Raw genomic sequence first — 18,184 nt, forward strand, 5'->3', positions numbered from 1 at the left:
TTTCCAAAATCAGGGAAGTATCATCTGAGCCATCCAGTCTATTAAGTCTTGAGGTCTGGGTCTCTCTTGCTCTCATTCTTACTTACTGAAGTTCTTCCACAGTATGCTAATAGGGAGAAGACCTTATAACAAAATCTTAATGGCTAGGATATTCACAAGGGTGGAAGAGGAAACTAGCTAAAAACACACATGCTTCACATACATCCAAAATGCCTCATCCCAGCTGTCTTCTGTAACCATGTTTTGCAGACATCTACACTATCATCAGGGCCTTTAGGTGAGGCAGAGCTTTAAGCCAGTCTGGGGGTGACAAGACTGTTTTGTGAATACTTTTTAACAAAAGCTTGAGTGCTTATTGGACTAAAATGGCTGAGCAGTCATTGTAAGAGTTTCACTGCTGCATAACTTGAATTTAAACATCTGTGAATTAATACTAGTAGAGAGATCACAGACTAGTTCTAGATAGTATCAGACAGACAAAAAGACAGTTTGATAAAAAATTAAATGTGAAACTCCATTTACCTTCACAGTGAGGGATGTCATTGCTCCATCCATCTGCCTGACACTCACGGTAATTTCTTTGGCTGAGCATCCGGTATCTTACCGAATAAAAAGTAAACAATGCTAAAATACAGTCTCGTTATGTGACAGAAACAGCAGTGCTGCTGTTTTTGAAGCAAAGGAAGTAGGTTTCATATGTTCTAGCAGAGACTAACCAAAACGTGACAAAACCAAGTAGTTTTTTGGCCTGCAACTTCCCTATTTTGTTTCTTTTAATTGCATATGGCAAAAAATATGAAAAAAATCAGAAAGTAGGAAGTAATCAGTATGATGGCTTCTTCATTACAGAGATAGCAAGCTTTGGCTACATAACAAATAACCTAGGGGTAATTTACTTAATCAATAGCAAGCAGAGTAAAACTCCTGTTGCCTGTGCTCTAGTATGACTGAAAGCCATGTGACAGCATCAAAATAGGACTTAATCCAAACCATATGTATCTCATGCTTTGATGAGTTAGGTTTGAAGGCAACATGGCCACAATGCCATGGCTTCTGCTTTGTCTGAAATGTAGTCACAGGAAGTACAGCTAGTCTGAAATGACAGTAAAGAACTGTCTGAATTTAAGGGATTAAGAAGAATATTGATACTGGAACTCTTTTGGTGGAACTCAGACTAGATTCCAGCAATACAAAGACTGCAAAAGCATGGCTAAACCACTGTACCATGCTTATAGCTGATTTGCATTTCAAGAGGAAAGAATCCAGTCATAGGCATAGTTAACAGTTAACTAAGCACAATACTATATATTTGCCTTGCTGCAGTTTTCATAGGAGAAGATGAACAGAAAAGGAAGAGAGAATAATTTCTTCCAAGCAGTCAGTGAAGACATGTTAGTGAGGCTACCAGAAATTCCTTCCTTCAAACATTTTTTACAATACATTTTACTTCATAATGCACAAAAATTATTTAAGCAGGACTGATGAGTTGTGGTTCTGAATAGGAGACTCTGTATGGCCTAATGACTTCGCTACCATAACTGCATCATCACTGCCTACTGAGAGCACTGATTCCAGCATACAAAGCTGCATTTCCATCTGAATTGGCTGGCTGGTGGAGTCATGAGGCAGCTTTACAGACAGGTCACTATTTTTGTTTTCTACTCAGACAGCCATGATTTCAAGTTAGCTACAGTCTTACACATTTTAGACACTTTGGATGACAGCTTCAGGTGCATGAGTTCAGTTACTCCAATAGCACCAGATATGAGAAAGAGTTATCTTCAGTATTACTGTAATTGCAGAAATTTAAATTAAACAATAACCAAGCGTTAAATATTAGTAAGTTGCAGCAGCATTACAGACAACAAATCTATAACTGACACTTCTTTTAACATTAACACCTTGTGTTAACTCCCATATATTGAATTAAATGTATTACCCATCATTACATCTGTACTCAACTCTGGCACCAAACACAAATTCACTTCCACTGGTAAGTTCAAAGGAACCAAACTCAGTATCTCCAGGATGTCCACAGGGCTTATCTGGTAAAAAAGAAGAAGAAGAAGAAGAAAAAAAATTACTTACACCATACATAGGAATGTGAAAGTATGAAAGATAGCACTTTTCTAGTAATTAGTAGCAAGTATGGGCCTTTCAAAAATTAAAAAATGTTCAGCATTAGCTTGATTAACACTCCCTTTTTTTAATCACTTTTTTAATCACTACCTTCAATGAGAACATATTGGAGTAAGGATGTGCTGATTTTTAAAAAAATAAATAACAAATTAGCAGTTTTTATTCCTTTAAAAAAGCTGAGCTTATCTTAAGTTTTATGACAAATTTAATGGCAGGATGTAACCTCAGCTTTTCATACACCTTGTGACATAAACTGGTCCAAAGCTTGCACTACAGAATCCATCCATGATTGGAAATGAAATTTCTTCAATCTGATGGGGGTTGTGCTAAGTAAAGAGGGATGATCTAAGGCCACAGGAGTCTTTTGGTCCTCAGTCCTTTCTGCTCAAAGTTCCCCACAGGACTTTTCTTGTGGTCTGGCCCTGACTATTTGCTCTGGATTCCCAAAATAAATGCAAAACTGAACACACCATCACTCTCATTCATCTACTTTTGATGTTATAATACAGACTCCAAAATAAACTGCATAGCTAAAACCTATTAGGCTGCCTCAGAAGAAATCTTTCCTGGTCACTGTCGACCTAGGCAATTTCATTTCTCGGAGTGTATCCACGTCCCTGTTTTTTCCAAGGAAGAGGTGTTTGAGTAGGCCCCAAACCTGCTCCAGTGTGATTCAGAGAAAACGGACAACCTCATGATCAATTTTGCTGTCTAGTGTGGCCTATCCTGAAAAGGGAACGTGATCACTTAACCTGTGGCAGGCCATCCCTTTTCTCCTTCCACCTGCACCTTGCCAATGTCAGTATCTATTCACTGGGTGGCAGTATTTACTAAAATATGTTACTAAAAAGCAACACCAAATTTTATATAATTTGAAAGATCCATGTTCACTGAGTAGTTATACAAATACATATAAAAACTGAGAAGGTGACTAAATAAAAAATGTAAAAGAAACTAGTAACAGCTTTATTAATTCATTTTTACTCATGATTTGTATTCATCTCTGTTTGAATGATACCTGGGACTTAATTTTTATATTATCAAACCAAACATTTATATTCTACTAGTAAAAATTTTGTATGTTAGATATGTAAGAAAAAAAGCTCATGTGTCTAAAATTTCTTTGTGTTTAAAACTCACTTATTACAGAAAAGAAGTATCTGCTGGCTAACAATAATAAACTTCAATTTCTTCACTAATGAATTCTGTATGAGGGTGTGAGATACTTCTAAACTCTTAACACAGAATGCTAGAGATAATAAATAGTAGCTCTCATCCTAATCATGAATTTTCCTTCACAGATTAAAAGAGAAGGCAGAGAAAAATAATTTCCCACTTCCAGGAAATTATATCTTTCATAGAACTAGTTGAATACACTGAAAAAAAGACAATACTGTCTCACATTCAGAAGTGAGGTTAGTGCTTTATTCTGCTTAGACCGTAAATTTCATCTGCATTAGACTTTTTCTAAAATTTTGGAAGCAAGCTCCTAATAACTTAATAACTTAACTTAATAACTTAACATAAATCAGGTTAATAAGGCTAGCCTAGAGTATGATCTTCTCCTGTAAAGAAAAAAAAAAAAATCCTTTGATCTGGAGAAAAGAAACTTCCAAAAATGTTTCCTTATGCATACGTACTTTTTAGGATGATATTTTAAAGGATGCTGAAATAAGTAAGTTACAGGTAAAGACACAATGGCAATTTCACATTGACATCACTGGCAAGGAGTGTGATCTGTCAGGTCAAATGTTTGCACATATTTTGCATAAATACTTACTTCTGCATTCTGCCCCTAACAGGTGTTGCCTCCATGCTCCATCAGTACACTCAAACACTATTCGTCCAAGTTTTATATATCCAGGCCGACATCTGTATGTTACTTGAGTACCATGTGGATAGGGAGGTTTGTCCCATCTTTCAGTAGGCACTTCTTTAACCCTCCTAGGAGGAGGTTCTTTACAAGCTAAAATTGTAAATAAAAATATTGGTGACTGAAGCACATGCTACAAATGCCAAAATAATTTTACAATAGAAAATGTATCAAGAAATCCTGAGGACATTTGTGATCAAACGAGCATAGGTTTTCTATTTAATCATCACAAAATAGGAAACTGCCAAGAATCCACATTTTGTAGGAATATGAATGGACATTTAGAAGAACATAAGAATAGTCAAGCAAGTGCCAAGAAACCACACGGTACAGTCATAATGCATGAAATAGATTTTACTTACAAAGACTGAGACAAGGCTAGTGCCCTGGTTCTAACCACAGACATCTCTTACCCTTCCATCTGCAGGAGCTCCTCCATGCCTGTCCTTCCATTACCACAGAGAACAACTCTGTGCACTCTGTAGAGTTTCCTTTCAAACTATTTTCTTCTGCGGCCACCACCATCCTTACTGACATTTAAGTTCATGTGTCATTTGATCAAGTTCTGTCAAGTCTCCCCTCACCTTTGCCTAAGCTTTCTCTCCAGGCTGAGATCACCTGATATTCCAAAACTTACTTCCTCCTGTCCATGAGATTACTTCTTATGACAAGTTACTTATTACACAATGTAATTAATTCTGGGTATTCATTTCGACCTTTGTTAGCTTCAAAGCATTTTTACTCAATTTGGGGGGTGGATGGTGTTGTCTGATATTTATCATTAGCTCAACATTATACAGTCCTTCCCCAAAAGCTCCTTCCTGAGCTTTCTTCAGTGTCCATGAAACGTACAGCTAAGCCCATATGAATTACAAGAAATGAGCCTGAATTAATTTTATTAAGAAGTGCCTCATCATCTTGAGAATGAGAAAAATCAGACTAAAGGGGAAAGAAACAAAGGTTGGGAAGCTGTTAATGAAAGACTAAATGATCTTTGTTAAGAAACATTTTTTGTTGTTGTTTATAATAATTGACCTAATTTCAGTGATTAATTTTCTGTGCTTGGGTGACTGAAATGTACTTATTTTAAAGGCTGAAGCTTTATGCAGAGTAACAGACTCTGGACAGTCTAGCTAATTAGATGCAATGAAGTCTGTTTCACATCTGAACATGAAAGGTGAGAATTCATCAAGAATAAATAAAACAACCTCTGAGAAATGAACCTTTGGAAAAGAAACAAAACCTCTGTATAGAAAATAAATAGGAGAATAAATGTCCAACCAGGGAAGGCAATTTCTTGGTGAGTAGATTCATTACGCAGTAGAAAGCTGGCACAAAAGTCCTCTCACCAGTTTAGTTTTCAGGCCACAGGTTTGAGAAAGCAGCAATACTCCCACTGAAGCTTTCCTATGGATTGTCCAGGTGCTGCCTGAAAGTGGGACTACAGGAAACATATTTAGTGATCTTTCATCATGCAAGGGATGTGGAGTTATGGCTTGCTGAACTAAACTGTGGAGATCACAACCACAGATTAAGCAGCTGTGATTTCTAATACAAAGTGAGCAGATTAAATACTCATTCTTCCACATCGAAGTGTGGAAAGTTAATTTTACTTTAGTTGTACAAAGACATACCCTTGAACACTCAGTCAGTGGAACACCTACCAAGTTAGAGGCATAATTCTAGAAAATTGTTTAAAAATCAGGAAAAAGGTTCATTACAATTAAAAAAACTGTATAATTCTAAGTGTAGTTATGGCATTTTGAAAATATAAAGAAAAGAATGTTAATTGTGAGATGTAATAACTTTATTTTGGCTGGCTTAAGTAGCCAGAAGAAGTAGACAAGCTTTTAGGATACTGCTGAGTGCTAAAGGAAGAGTATACCCACACGTTCACGTTTTTTCCAATACTTTAATAAGTATGCTCCCTCTTACGAATGATTACATCTGAGTAAAAATTATTGCTTCTGTCCACTAGAGGGTACTACCCTACTATCAAAAAAGGTAGTAGGGACATACTTTTCTTAGCAAGATTAAGACACATTCACTTTTTAACAACGTTTTTGCAAAATGCAGGAATAAGAGAAATGAACAAGATTCCTCTAGCTAGTTCTGTCTTTCAAATGTGTTAAAAATTGTTAGTTTACTCCAAAGAAGTTCTTTGTAATGGTGAGAAAAGGAATTTTTCTAATTCTACATATTTTTCATTAGAGCCCGTTAAAATTAGTGCTTTCAGTTTGCAAGCTGAGAAAGCACACTCTGAATTCTATGATTTTAAAAATAGGCTATTTAGTACAGGGAGAGCTTCTCTGCTCTATTCTTCCCTTACTTCTGTGTTATATTTTTATTGTCTGTTGTGCAGAATGGGGCCTCTTAACTCCTCCTCGTTTACATTTAAAAAAAGAAAAAAAAGCACAAAAGATAATCTCCTGATAGTCTCTTCATCATTATTAAGACATGCATCTTTCTGGGTTTTATTTCAACTCTCTCTGATTGTTCTTTACCACTCCTGCCCTCATGTCAAACTATGTGTTACCATCAAGTGTCACAGTATGTATATGTATTTCTGACTACAGCCGATTATTCCTTTTTTTTAAATGCAGTTTCTCAGTAGCTTGAGAAGAAGAAATCTGCTGACAGGATGTACTTCAAAACTACATTAATTACATCATGCACTCACCATGTGTACTCACAAAAATTGGGAGGGTTTTATTTTCATATTAGAAAGCATGCACTAAATGCATACCTTCAGATCCTTTAGTGACAGACCAGGAGAGCTGGAATTAATCACTTCTTAGTATTTATATGTGACTTGACCTCAGTTAGAAATAGCTCAAGCTGCTTTCTTGCCGTCAGTCATTATACTGGTAGCAAGTTCCATAAAGTCAAGCACAAACTACAAATTCAGGTAGAAGTATTTTTCAGCCCTTGCACAAAACCCCAGCTCTCGAACAACTCACATAGACTTTCAATATTAAGCTTGAACTAAGAACCCTGCATGACCCATGGTAATAGTTGTCCCGGATAAATCAAATATTGCTACATTCACATTCCTTTGCAATCTCTCTGATCTAAAGAAAGCATTATGAAAAGGAAGTGCAAATTCAGGCAAACTTTCTTTCAAATTCCAGGAATTTCTGGACTACTTTGCAAACAAATTAGACTTCATTAGCTGCTTTGGAGCAGTATTTATTATAAATATGTATAAAAAAGATAATACATTTCATTAATGCCCTGATTTTTCAATTTTTCAAAGTAAAAATCCGTAAGACTGTTTTGACTAATAAGGTCTTCATAATCTTCACCTAAAATTAAAACCAACCTGACCCGAGCAAAGACACACTAGCTCAAAAACACATAGCACCCTTTCCACAACTGTCTATGTAAAGAAACCCAGACAGAAAGCAAAAAAAATTAAATTACTAAACATACATTAAACAATATAAATACAATATCAAGAAAAATAAATTGAACAGAGAAGCAGAAAATATCAGAGGCTTCTGAAAAGATACCCAGAATACTAGCTACTTCTTTAAACATGTACAAAAGCATACCTGTATACATTTATCTCATTTATTGGATTTAAAGTCTGTCATTCAACAGATATTTTGTAAGCTTTTCAGTCAATTTACTAATCATTCCTCTTTCTCAGATTATCACACAGATTATTCCAGACAGAAAGAAATGCACATTTATTGAATATTTTCTACTTTAATCTACGAGCTGTTTACAGGTTTTAGATGTTAGAATAAGTAACAAACATAATTAATAACAAATGAGTTGTCTGGCTCTAGTTTAAAGGGATAGTAACCATTTAAAAAGTTGTGCAACAGATTAATAACAGCAGTAGTTATCCAAATAAACAGATGAAACAATACCTATGACAGGATACTAAGTACAAAAGGTGCTAAATACTGCCAGAAGAAATCTCAATTATTGTTGTCAGAAGTTCATTAAAATAGGCTACAATGCAAACGTTTTATTTACTTTTTTTTAGTAACTATCTTCACATACACTTTAAGAAAGCATTTGGTTTGGGTTTTGTTTTTTTTTCCACATTAAAGCTTACCTCTTTCTGCAGTACAATACATCCAACATAAGAGCAGAGCTGTATAGCCCAGGAATAACATCCTAGAGGTTCAGAAACTCAGCAAGCACATTTAGTAGTGTAGCCTACTTTTTTGATTACTTTGTGTTATTTCCACTCCTATTTTACTCACTAACTGCTCCAGGGACTGACCTTGCAAAGCATTTATACTCTGATTTCAGCAGTCACTTCCCCTAATCCTCTTGCAACACACAAGTGTTTCTTTTTTTTTTTTTCCCTCTCCAAACTTTGCTAAATGAATAAATAAATAAATGTCTGGCAATTTTGGTTGACACAGTCCTTCCCTGCGGTCTGCTTGTTTTTACATCATAGCTCATTTTTTTCTTATTAATCCCTTCCATACTCAGATAAGCTTATTTCTTTTGATATCCAAAGGAAGTTCTACAAATAAATTATTTTGTGATTTCTTGTGTCTTATATGCTTATTTAAAAAACAGAAATTAACATTAAATGTGTGTAAAAATGAACTTCTGTACTATACACATATCATTCAAGATCTATGTTGAAAACAATTGAAACAAAAAGCAGACAGAAATATAAAGTGACTTACTAACCCACTGGTTCTTGTATAAGATAACCAACTATACAGAGCAAAGGAAATGTACTTGGTCAAATACTTGATTAAATAAACCTAGATGACGTTGAAGCACTTGTTAAAGCATCACATGAGAAATTATAAGATGGAGAAGATGTGAATGAATTGTAATGTGGATAATAAACTATCCAAAGAAAAATAATAAAGATTGTGCTAAAAGAAGAACTATATGGCAAGCTGAGCTAAAAAACAGAGGAACTCCTCAGGGATTCATGTAAGCAACAGTCTTATTAATATTTTCTTTAAATGTCTTGGCTTTATAAGAGGTACACTCCAGTGGAAATGCAGATCATATGAAGAGAATTATTTGATACTGAGAATTAGGGAAAAAAATGTAAGAGTACAAAATGCTGTCAGGAGACGGACACAAAACAGCTGCACACCAGTTACCCCGTAGTGGTGATGTCTGACTGGCATGGCGTATACACAGATTGATCTTGTATATGCTCCCAAAAGACCACATAACATATCCTTAGAATCACTGGCTTAGTTAGCCTACTGATACAGGATAAAAAACAGTGTGTTTAGAGAACAGATTTCAAATCAAACCTGAATTCTAAAGCAGTTAAAACTCTTTTTCTTCTCAAAAGGTAGCTGGAATTAATTATTTTTTCTTTTTTTTTTTTAACCTGGGCTGTGTTTTCAGTTACCAGTTCTAAGGAATGGTCTTAGTGAAAACTGGCATTCAGCTGTTTTACCTACAAGAAATCTTCCAGACAGCATAACATCTCTTCCTTTCCCTCCCGCTTTCTCTTGCCAAATAACTCATATGTGGAGAATGAACTCCCACTCTCCTCCATGACCCTATGATGATCGGTCTGCATCCACTTTGCAGTTACCGGTGCATATCTGATCAGTAGAAAGATATTTTTTGCACCTGCCTAAGTTGAGTTCTAAGAAACAGCTCCTCACAGAACATCACTGACCAAATCTTTAATTCCTTTTGTTCTGTGGTAGAGAACTATGTGCTGCTGTGGACAGCAGTGCTCTAACTGCACCAAGACAGTCCCACTTGTCTTCTCTGCACCAATCTTACTGCATTACTGTACGTGCATGCATTTACATGCTTCTGTACCAGTGGGCTGCTGGGTGCAAAAGCTAGTTTCATTGCAGTGGTGAGGAACTTAGGACAGTTTAACCTTCCCTGTTACAGCAGTGGTACCAGCTGCTTTTCAAATGTAGCAGTGACACTGCTGCTTTCCAATTCCTTAACCCCTGCGGGAAGCGCAGAGAACAGGAAAAACATTGAGGCAGAGTGCTAGGAAGCACTCAGATTCCAACCTAGAGACAGTGGCTCAAACCAATTAACTGTAAAAATTCATGCTGCATGCATGGGTTCTATAATTTCTCAAATTTTGCGTTGTATCCTCCTATGTCATGAAGCTCAAAGTGGTTCAGGATTTATCAAACTGCTTTTGGGTTATTAAACCACTTGCTAAATAATTACAGGCTTGAAACACAGTCAACGATACCTCCAGCTACAGCTGAACCAAAACTGGAACTGAATTGAAAATTTACTGTAAATTTCCTGACTGCTCTCTATGAATACAGGCAACGTTAGAACTATTTAAGCTAAAAGATAACATCAGCACACAAGAACAGATAGGTATAAATTTTCTATGAATAAATTTAAGCTGAAAATTAGAAGACTCACATAAGTAGTGAGGCTTTGAAGTAATCTTTGTATAGGCATAGTGTAGGCCTATACGAAGAAACCATCTTTGATCACAAAGCAAGGGACCAGACTTAGTCCTTTCCAGTCTTGTGTTTGTGATCTTCTTAAGTCATTGATTAAACTTACCCTAACCAAATGGAAATAAAATCAGGAGCTTAATCTTTCTTTCCTTCCTCACCTCTTCCATGGGCTATCAATTGATTCAAAACTAATGTCTTTAATCATGTCTGAGTTACTTTATCTCCAGCCTCTAACAAAACAGAGTGCATAGGCAAACCATGCCTCAGGACCTCTAAGGCAGGCAGAAAAAGTCATCTCTAGAGTACCCTTACCCATCTAAGTAGTTATGCAATCAAAGGCAGCTGGATTTTACCCATGAAGCAGAGCTATTGCTTTGAGAACTAGTGTGACTGCACTTAAATATTGCTGTGGGCACAGCCAGACAGCCAAAATATCACCACATACTCCCTGTACCAGCAAAACTGCATGTCAAGATATAGGATCATCATAGGAAAGTTCAGGTTGGAAGGGACCTTGGGAAGTTATCTTGTCCAAAACTCCCGCACAAAGTAGAGTCAGTCATGAGGTTACTCAAGTTACTCAAGACTTTATTCATTTCCTACTCAATGTGGGGGCTTAACATCAAAATTCAGAGTGTTTGTTCAAACCTGAATAACTTTGGGAATGGCGTTTGGAAGTAATTTTGTGTTAGGAAGACAGATCTGAGGAAGTCAGTGTCTTCCAGTAGGAAACTAGTGATGACTAGTAATAGGAGCTTAGTTAGTCAATGCTGGAATAGCACCTCTGACCAGTATAATTTCACCTTGTTCTAACAGCATGCTTGCTGTCACACTTGAATTTAATGATATCATTAGAACCTGCAGAATTCTAGAACCAGTCACTGTTTTGCCCCAAAATCTTCACGAAAGCGTCGTATCCCACTATATTAATAGTGAGTTTATCTTTTCATTGTCAACAGTTGTCTCTCCTCCCACTGGCAGACAACTTCTCTAACTCACAATGACATTACACATCACGTAATATCTACAATTACAACCTAATGGTGTGACAGGGAAAAACTGCACAGTTGACTTAGTTTAAACCAAATTACAATCAAACTGGTTTATTGATTTATTAATAGCACATAATTAACTGACAATCAGTGAACTATACATTCAGATTCAGTATCAGCAATACAACAGGTAAGACACTGTTAATAGACAAAATGCTAATAAACACCTAACAAATTTCTAAATGACCTTTCTTCACTAATCCCCCAAAGTTCTAACCATGCACACAAAGTTGTGCACCCACCCACCCATGGTTATACACACAGTCCCCCTCTCACACATACCTTCTGTAGGAGATGTGAGTGCTTAATATGTACCTGTGCTGTGCCTTACAACCTGCTAATGCAAACACTGGGGAGAAAGCACCACACAAGGTGACATACGCACACAAGGTGACATACGCACACCCAGTTGTGAGTCCTTGCATGTTGCACCCTGCACGGTCACTGCACAAGCTGGATGCAGGCTGCTGGCAGAGTCAGGCAGGGATGATGCTCTGCCAGGCCCAGACAGAGGTTTTGATGCCCATGGGTGAACAATACAACAGCGTCAAACCCAACTCTTCTGGTTTTGACTCCTTGCTCTGTTCCCACTGTTCTCCCTACTGTTACAAAGTTTCATTTGTCCCTTACACTTCTTTCCAAACTGGCACCAGCCTTGTTTCAAAATTCACTCTGTAACTCCCTGGTTACTGTTTAATCTGGCTGATGGTCATCATGCCCTTTAATATGATCAGCTGTGGCATATGCATTCTCAGACAGTTTTGGATACTTGAACTCACATTCCTATCTTAGCACCTGCTGTTGTTCCGGCCATTTTACCAAGGATGGGCCATGTGAGCCCTCTTGCAAAGAGAAAAACAATATCAGGAATTCTTTGAATATTCCTTCAGCTTCTTCTAATGCAAATTAGACAACAGCATGTGTTTAGGCAGGGTTTTGCAGCAACAACAAGAGACGTATCATGTCCAATTCTAAAAGTATTTTGTACCACACTTCTGATTACTCTTGTTTAAATACCAGCTCATTCTCCTGCCTTGGTGCTCTGTACTCAAAAACAAAGTGAAAATTACTTGAAAAGGTGTTCTTTGCAAAAAAAGATGCTCTCCTATATAAAAGCAGCTGTCAGTATCTCTAGTTTTAAATTAAATCCTCCTACTCACAGCCAAGCGGAGATTTACTGGAAGGCATTTCAGAGGTTATCACCATTTCCCACCAGCTCTCTCTCTCCCCTGCTGCAGTGCTACTATTCCTCTTGTTCCTACAGTTTCCTTCCAGGTCACCAAAGATGTCAGAGGACTGTGGTGCACCAGGACCATGGGTAGCCCTGAAGTGGATGCTGTTCCTTTTCGGATTTGTGGTATGATGGTTTAGCATATAAGAATACAAAGATCAGGTCATATTGTGTGCCCTGTGTCTGAAACAGCCTTATAAGGATCATGCTTGCAGTACAGAGTCATGCTCACCGAGCTATGGAAAACATGCCCCCTACCTACCAAGATTTCAGTTTAATTAGACACATGACAAAACCACCTCCAATTTTTTTTTAATCCTTTCAGAGGAATTATCAAATTGGAAATGCCTCACATTTCTCCTTCTGCCCTAGCTTTGCAGCTTTACAGTGACCTTAAAACTCTGTTCTCACTTTGGGCTATTTCAGTCTGTTACTGTTTCTGAATCACTATCAAACCTTTTGCGCCAGCAGAACAGTCTGCTACTGCACAGCCATTTAAAAAATAGGCACCAAGTGAAAAGCCAGGAGGACTTCAAGAACACTTTTTCCCTGAAGATTAAATAATTCCAAGCATTGGAGCATTGTACTCTGGAAGGTGTATCAGACAGTAAAATAAAGAGATATGCAAAATAAAAATGCAAAATACACAATAAAAAGTAAATAGGATCATTAAAGTTTTAAAGATATGTAAGAATAGCAAGATTTGTTTAGAAATAAATATTTCTTTTGGAAAAGACACATGGAGCAGTCTGGAGCTTGTGCTGCTGCTTCTAGAAAAATATGATTACCAGTTTTTTTAAAGTTTCATTATGTATTAGTAGTATTCCCCCAATGGCTGTGCTTTCTTAAAGGACATTTAAACCTATCATCAGCTACTCCTGTTACCACTCCAGTGCACAACCCAGCTACCTAGCAAAGAGGTGACAGAAGCATTTCTTTCTGCAGAAGCACTGCAAAAACGTACTGGACAACATAATTATTATTTATGCTATGGTAGTATTCAGACCCCCAACATAATTATTATTTATGCTATGGTAGTATTCAGACCCCACCCCCAGACTGTACTGTAAAATTCAGAATGAAGCACAAACAGGCCTCATCCCTAACAGGCAAGAATCTAGTAAGCCATAACAAATGTACATTTAAACGAACAAACAAAAAAAGGGACAAAACAGATATGCTCATGTTGACCTAACTCACTAGCAAGTTCTTTTGAGAAAAGGATGTGAAAGAGAAGAGTGGCATTGCAGTGGCAATTCCTTTGCAGCAAGGGAGAAGTAAGAAAATTATGATGCTTTCAAATTATAATGAGTGGGAACAGAGAGCATTAGGGAAAGATGCAAGACAGAAGGAATCATCTGAATAGGAAATGACACAAAAGAATAACGCTAAGTCCAGGCAGCCCTTTGAATTGAAATGGAAATAAGTAGCTGGCCTTTGATCTAACAGATATGGTGTTATGGTCACAAAAATCGGGAGGGTAAAAAAAGGCTGCCCTTACCCAAGCAGTAACTGACATACAAAATGATGGATCTAAGAAGAAATGTATGTTAGATTATACAAAATAAATGTGCAAGAACTAGATATTGTGGATGCAAGGATCTAAAATTACAGTCTGAAAGTACTGTGGGCCCTATCAATGTTGCACTGTTCAGCAACATCCCTTTGCTGTCCATCAGCCTCAAGAAGCACAAGTAGTGGGTAAAGGTAAAATGGAAGGCTATAATCAACCCTTAAAGATTATTTTGCCCTCTTGCAACTCAATAGGAACCCACTTAGGCATCCTGGCCTGAGCTATGTCCATTACTAAGTATTATTAGTATACGGTGGTGATATAGATGCTTTTTAGACATATATTTTAAAAAGTCAAAATTGCAGTCAATGAAGCTTAAATGCTTAAATCCATTAAGGCATCCTCTAGATAACCATTTCACACTGGTGTAGTTTTTAATCATATATGCCACATCCCTAAATAACAGTTCTGTATCATGGTAGGCAAAGAGGGAGAGTCCTCAAAATACACCTCACTAGTTTTTGCTGTTGATTTGATTTAGCCTCTCAGATCCATTCAGATTGCAGGATGCTGTCACTCTCAGTCCAGCATGCCTAACTTCAGTCCTATAAGGCATCTATGTCCTGCACTTTGGGTTTGAGATTGCTTTTGGAGTTGATGGTCTGAAAGCCAGGAAAAAGAAAAAAAGATACTAATATCTTTCTTAAAAAAATAAAAAAAGTTGTTTTCTAACTGAGGAGTATACCTTTTTCAATGCTTAAACTCTGTTTTCTGAGATAAACAATATTTATCAGCAAGGACTCTTCATTTCAGAATTTCATCTAGGCACATTTTAACAGATAATGTCATTAAGCTTTTTTTCTACAGAAGACTCCACCTTTGCAGACTATTTTGGAAGTGAAATTGCAGGTAAAGTTAATCAAATATTGTTTAAGTACAATTTACTAATCTAAACCCCAAATCATTTTGTGAACTGTGATAAATATACTATTCAGCTGGCAAAGCTGCAGAACTGTCTTATGTACTTTTCAATGCTGTCAGTCCTCTAGTCCCCAGTTCTACTCTTAAACCCAAAACCACACAGACACACTCAAGTGAGAATTGATCAACTTGCAGAAATGTGAGAGTTCCAAAAATTCTCATTAGCGACATAAACACCTAGCTACTTCTTAATTATGGGGGGGGGGAAATCAAAAAAAGTGAGCACCTGGGAAAAAGTCTCAAAATGAGCTTGAGTTTTATTCATTTACTTTTCAGTCAATCAGTTTTTCAGCCACCTAACCTTTTACTAATACTAACAGACAAATAGCAGAAAGCATGTAAACTTTGCAAAGAACACTTACTGCTTTTCACTGCAGCCTAGACTACTTGTGACGGTAAGTGTCTTGTGTATGTCTGCTTAGTGAGTTAACTGAATCCCATTCAGACAACATTAGACTATCTTCCTTGAAAGGACAATAAGTACAAGTTACTCACATTGCAGAACTGTTTAAAAGGACTTAGTGTGCATTCACTTCATAAATGCCTCATCCTTCTTCGCCTTTTGTTTTAAAAGTTTGTGGCTGGGGTAAGAAGGAGCGCTGGTAAAGACAATCTCATAATGTTATTTAGGAGAATAAAAACACTAGTTAGGACGATAAGCTTATCAGCTGGGGAAGACAACTCTCTGAGTCATGGTATACAATTGAAAAGCAATGGAGGGAACAGGAGTAACAGGTGTCTGGCAGGACTATTTCAGCGCCACAATGCAGAGGTCCATCAACACTTCAAGAGGGTGAAATTCACCAGTTTATCATGGGAGAGATTCTTCTCTAACTCCTTGCAGTCAGGTTTGGCTTTGATTTACCTGAATAATTTTAGGTATCAATACCAACAGTAAAGAATGTCCCAGTGAGTGTCAATAATGAAATTTATTAATAAAGAAAACCTTACAAGCTTTTTGAGGAAAATATAAAAAACTAACCCAATAATCTGATTTACTTTATCACAGTAGAATGCTTAATTCAGATTTAGACAGAGGGGCAGAACATCTTGAATTAAGAATAGTATTAATAACCTATGTATACCTCCGTATACACTGCAACTGTTCAGAAAGTCCAGAAGCCATTTGCATTGTGCCAGCCTGTTTTACCTATACGCCATCAAAAATATAAGTAACCTAAAAAAGAAACCTAAATACTTTTTTTGTTCTTTCTGTAACTCAGTATGATACAAGATTTATATCCAATCACTAGTAATAAACCCAGTAACACAGTTCTTAACCCTCCTCTCTCTCCCGAACTTCAGAGTTAAGTACTTGGAAAGAGTTACCCACCTGTATCTAGCCAGGTTAAAGGGAAAAAAAAAAAAAAAAAAAAAGAGATCCATTAAAGTCTATTTTCAGCCCCCAAGTCAGGGCCACAGATGCTTCTGACACTTCTCAGGGCCAGAATCATCCCAAGAGTACAAACCTACATTTGTTCCTTGAAAGAACTGAGCGTGGCTCACAGCTTTTCTTTTAACACGCAAACACGGCAGAAGGAATGCCTAGCTCGAGCATAGCGACCCAGTACAATAGATCACATATAACAGCATCTGTCTCCAAGCAGATGATTCAGTGTCTCCTCAGCTTGAAGACATACATTCCCTAGATGTTTTGAGTTGCTAATCAAAATATTAGAAATAGCTAACTAAAATCACGTCTCTCTCCAATTTTATGTACTTAATGCTTTTCAGAGTGACCAGGCCTCACACTGCCAGACATGTAAAAACACAGCTAATTTTATATTGCAAAGAGTTTATATTACTTAGGAGCACAAAATTAAGCTTCTGTATAAATTGCATGACTATAATCTCAGTTATGAGTTTGCTTTCTATTAGCTCTGCTCTCCTATTTACCAGGTTGCTAGTTTACCAGTCAGCTATTACCATTCTGAAATGTATTTCCATGGTAGAAAAAGTGCAAAAGCGTCTACTGCTACTTAGCTTCTCAAGTATGAAAACAAATGTTAAATTAATCAATTAAGGTGGAAAAATTAATGAGGCTGCTAGAAGATAAAGTAGAAACACCATTAATTTCCCAACTGATCTATGATTCATAGACTTCAGAAGAGGACTACAGTTAGCCTAACTACTTTACTTTTATAACAAACTATTATAATACCCAGGCTCAACCCCTCCTCAAGTTTTGGCAAGATGGAAAGATACCTAAGCAGAGAGAGGAAACAATGTTTTCTTAGAAGAGACAGCCTGTTCAACTGGAGAAGCAGCTGAGAAAGAAAAAATTGGCTTCATGTAACAAATACTCTAAAGAAAAAAGATTCTGCACTTTTTTTTTTTAAGTTAGACTTTTAGAGAACTCTGACCTCAGAACATAGCATGGTAAGACTGGCAAGAATGTGGCAGTGGGGTAATTCGCCATTTTATTTATTTCCTGCATCAGCCAAAGCAAAGAGTGAGTTACCTTTGAACTCTTGCCACATATGTGCACCTGTTTGGCTTCATCTAACAAGCCTTTCTGAGAACACAGCAAGCTGTGGAAAAGGGCAAGCATCATACTGCAGTGATCCCAGCATTTTACAGGACCCGGGATACAACATTGCATTCCCTAAAGAAACAGCAATCAGAGAAGCTATGCTTAAGAACTCTGTACTGAAAAAGCAAGGAAAGATGCATTGTCTGTAACAAGAGCAGAGATAATCCAAGTCCTGAATTGGACTACCTGTTAGTTACCTGTAGAAATCTTTCCATCACAGCATGAAGCTCAGAGCTGGATTCTCTGCAGGGCACGTCATTATGTAGTACACTCCAGGCTGCCATACTTAAGCTGATACTGTATGTGCCATATCAGCTTTTAACTAGCTTACCTTCTACACAGAAATCCAACTGAAAGGAAAATAGAAGGTTCACTCTTCAATACACAGTATGAACGCATGAACCTAATTAAATATGTGGTATTTAAACCACATTTAGGAAATAACTTCTCATTTATCACTTAGC

The 18,184-nt window shown here is 37.0% G+C and overlaps 1 protein-coding gene across 1 annotated transcript in view; it reads right to left on the minus strand.

Annotated features, from left to right (window-relative positions):
• The window catches only part of CFH (complement factor H), a 37,987-nt gene extending 29,729 nt beyond the window's left edge, over positions 1-8,258 (minus strand). Inside the window, 4 exon segments of the mRNA XM_072868525.1 lie at positions 523-599; positions 1,940-2,045; positions 3,920-4,105; positions 8,082-8,258. Coding sequence (XP_072724626.1) covers positions 523-599; positions 1,940-2,045; positions 3,920-4,105; positions 8,082-8,142 — 430 coding nt within the window. The 5' untranslated portion in view covers positions 8,143-8,258.
• Positions 8,259-18,184: the final 9,926 nt, after the last annotated feature.

This window comes from Ciconia boyciana, chromosome 7 (assembly GCF_034638445.1).
Source record: "Ciconia boyciana chromosome 7, ASM3463844v1, whole genome shotgun sequence".
NCBI lineage: Eukaryota > Metazoa > Chordata > Aves > Ciconiiformes > Ciconiidae > Ciconia > Ciconia boyciana.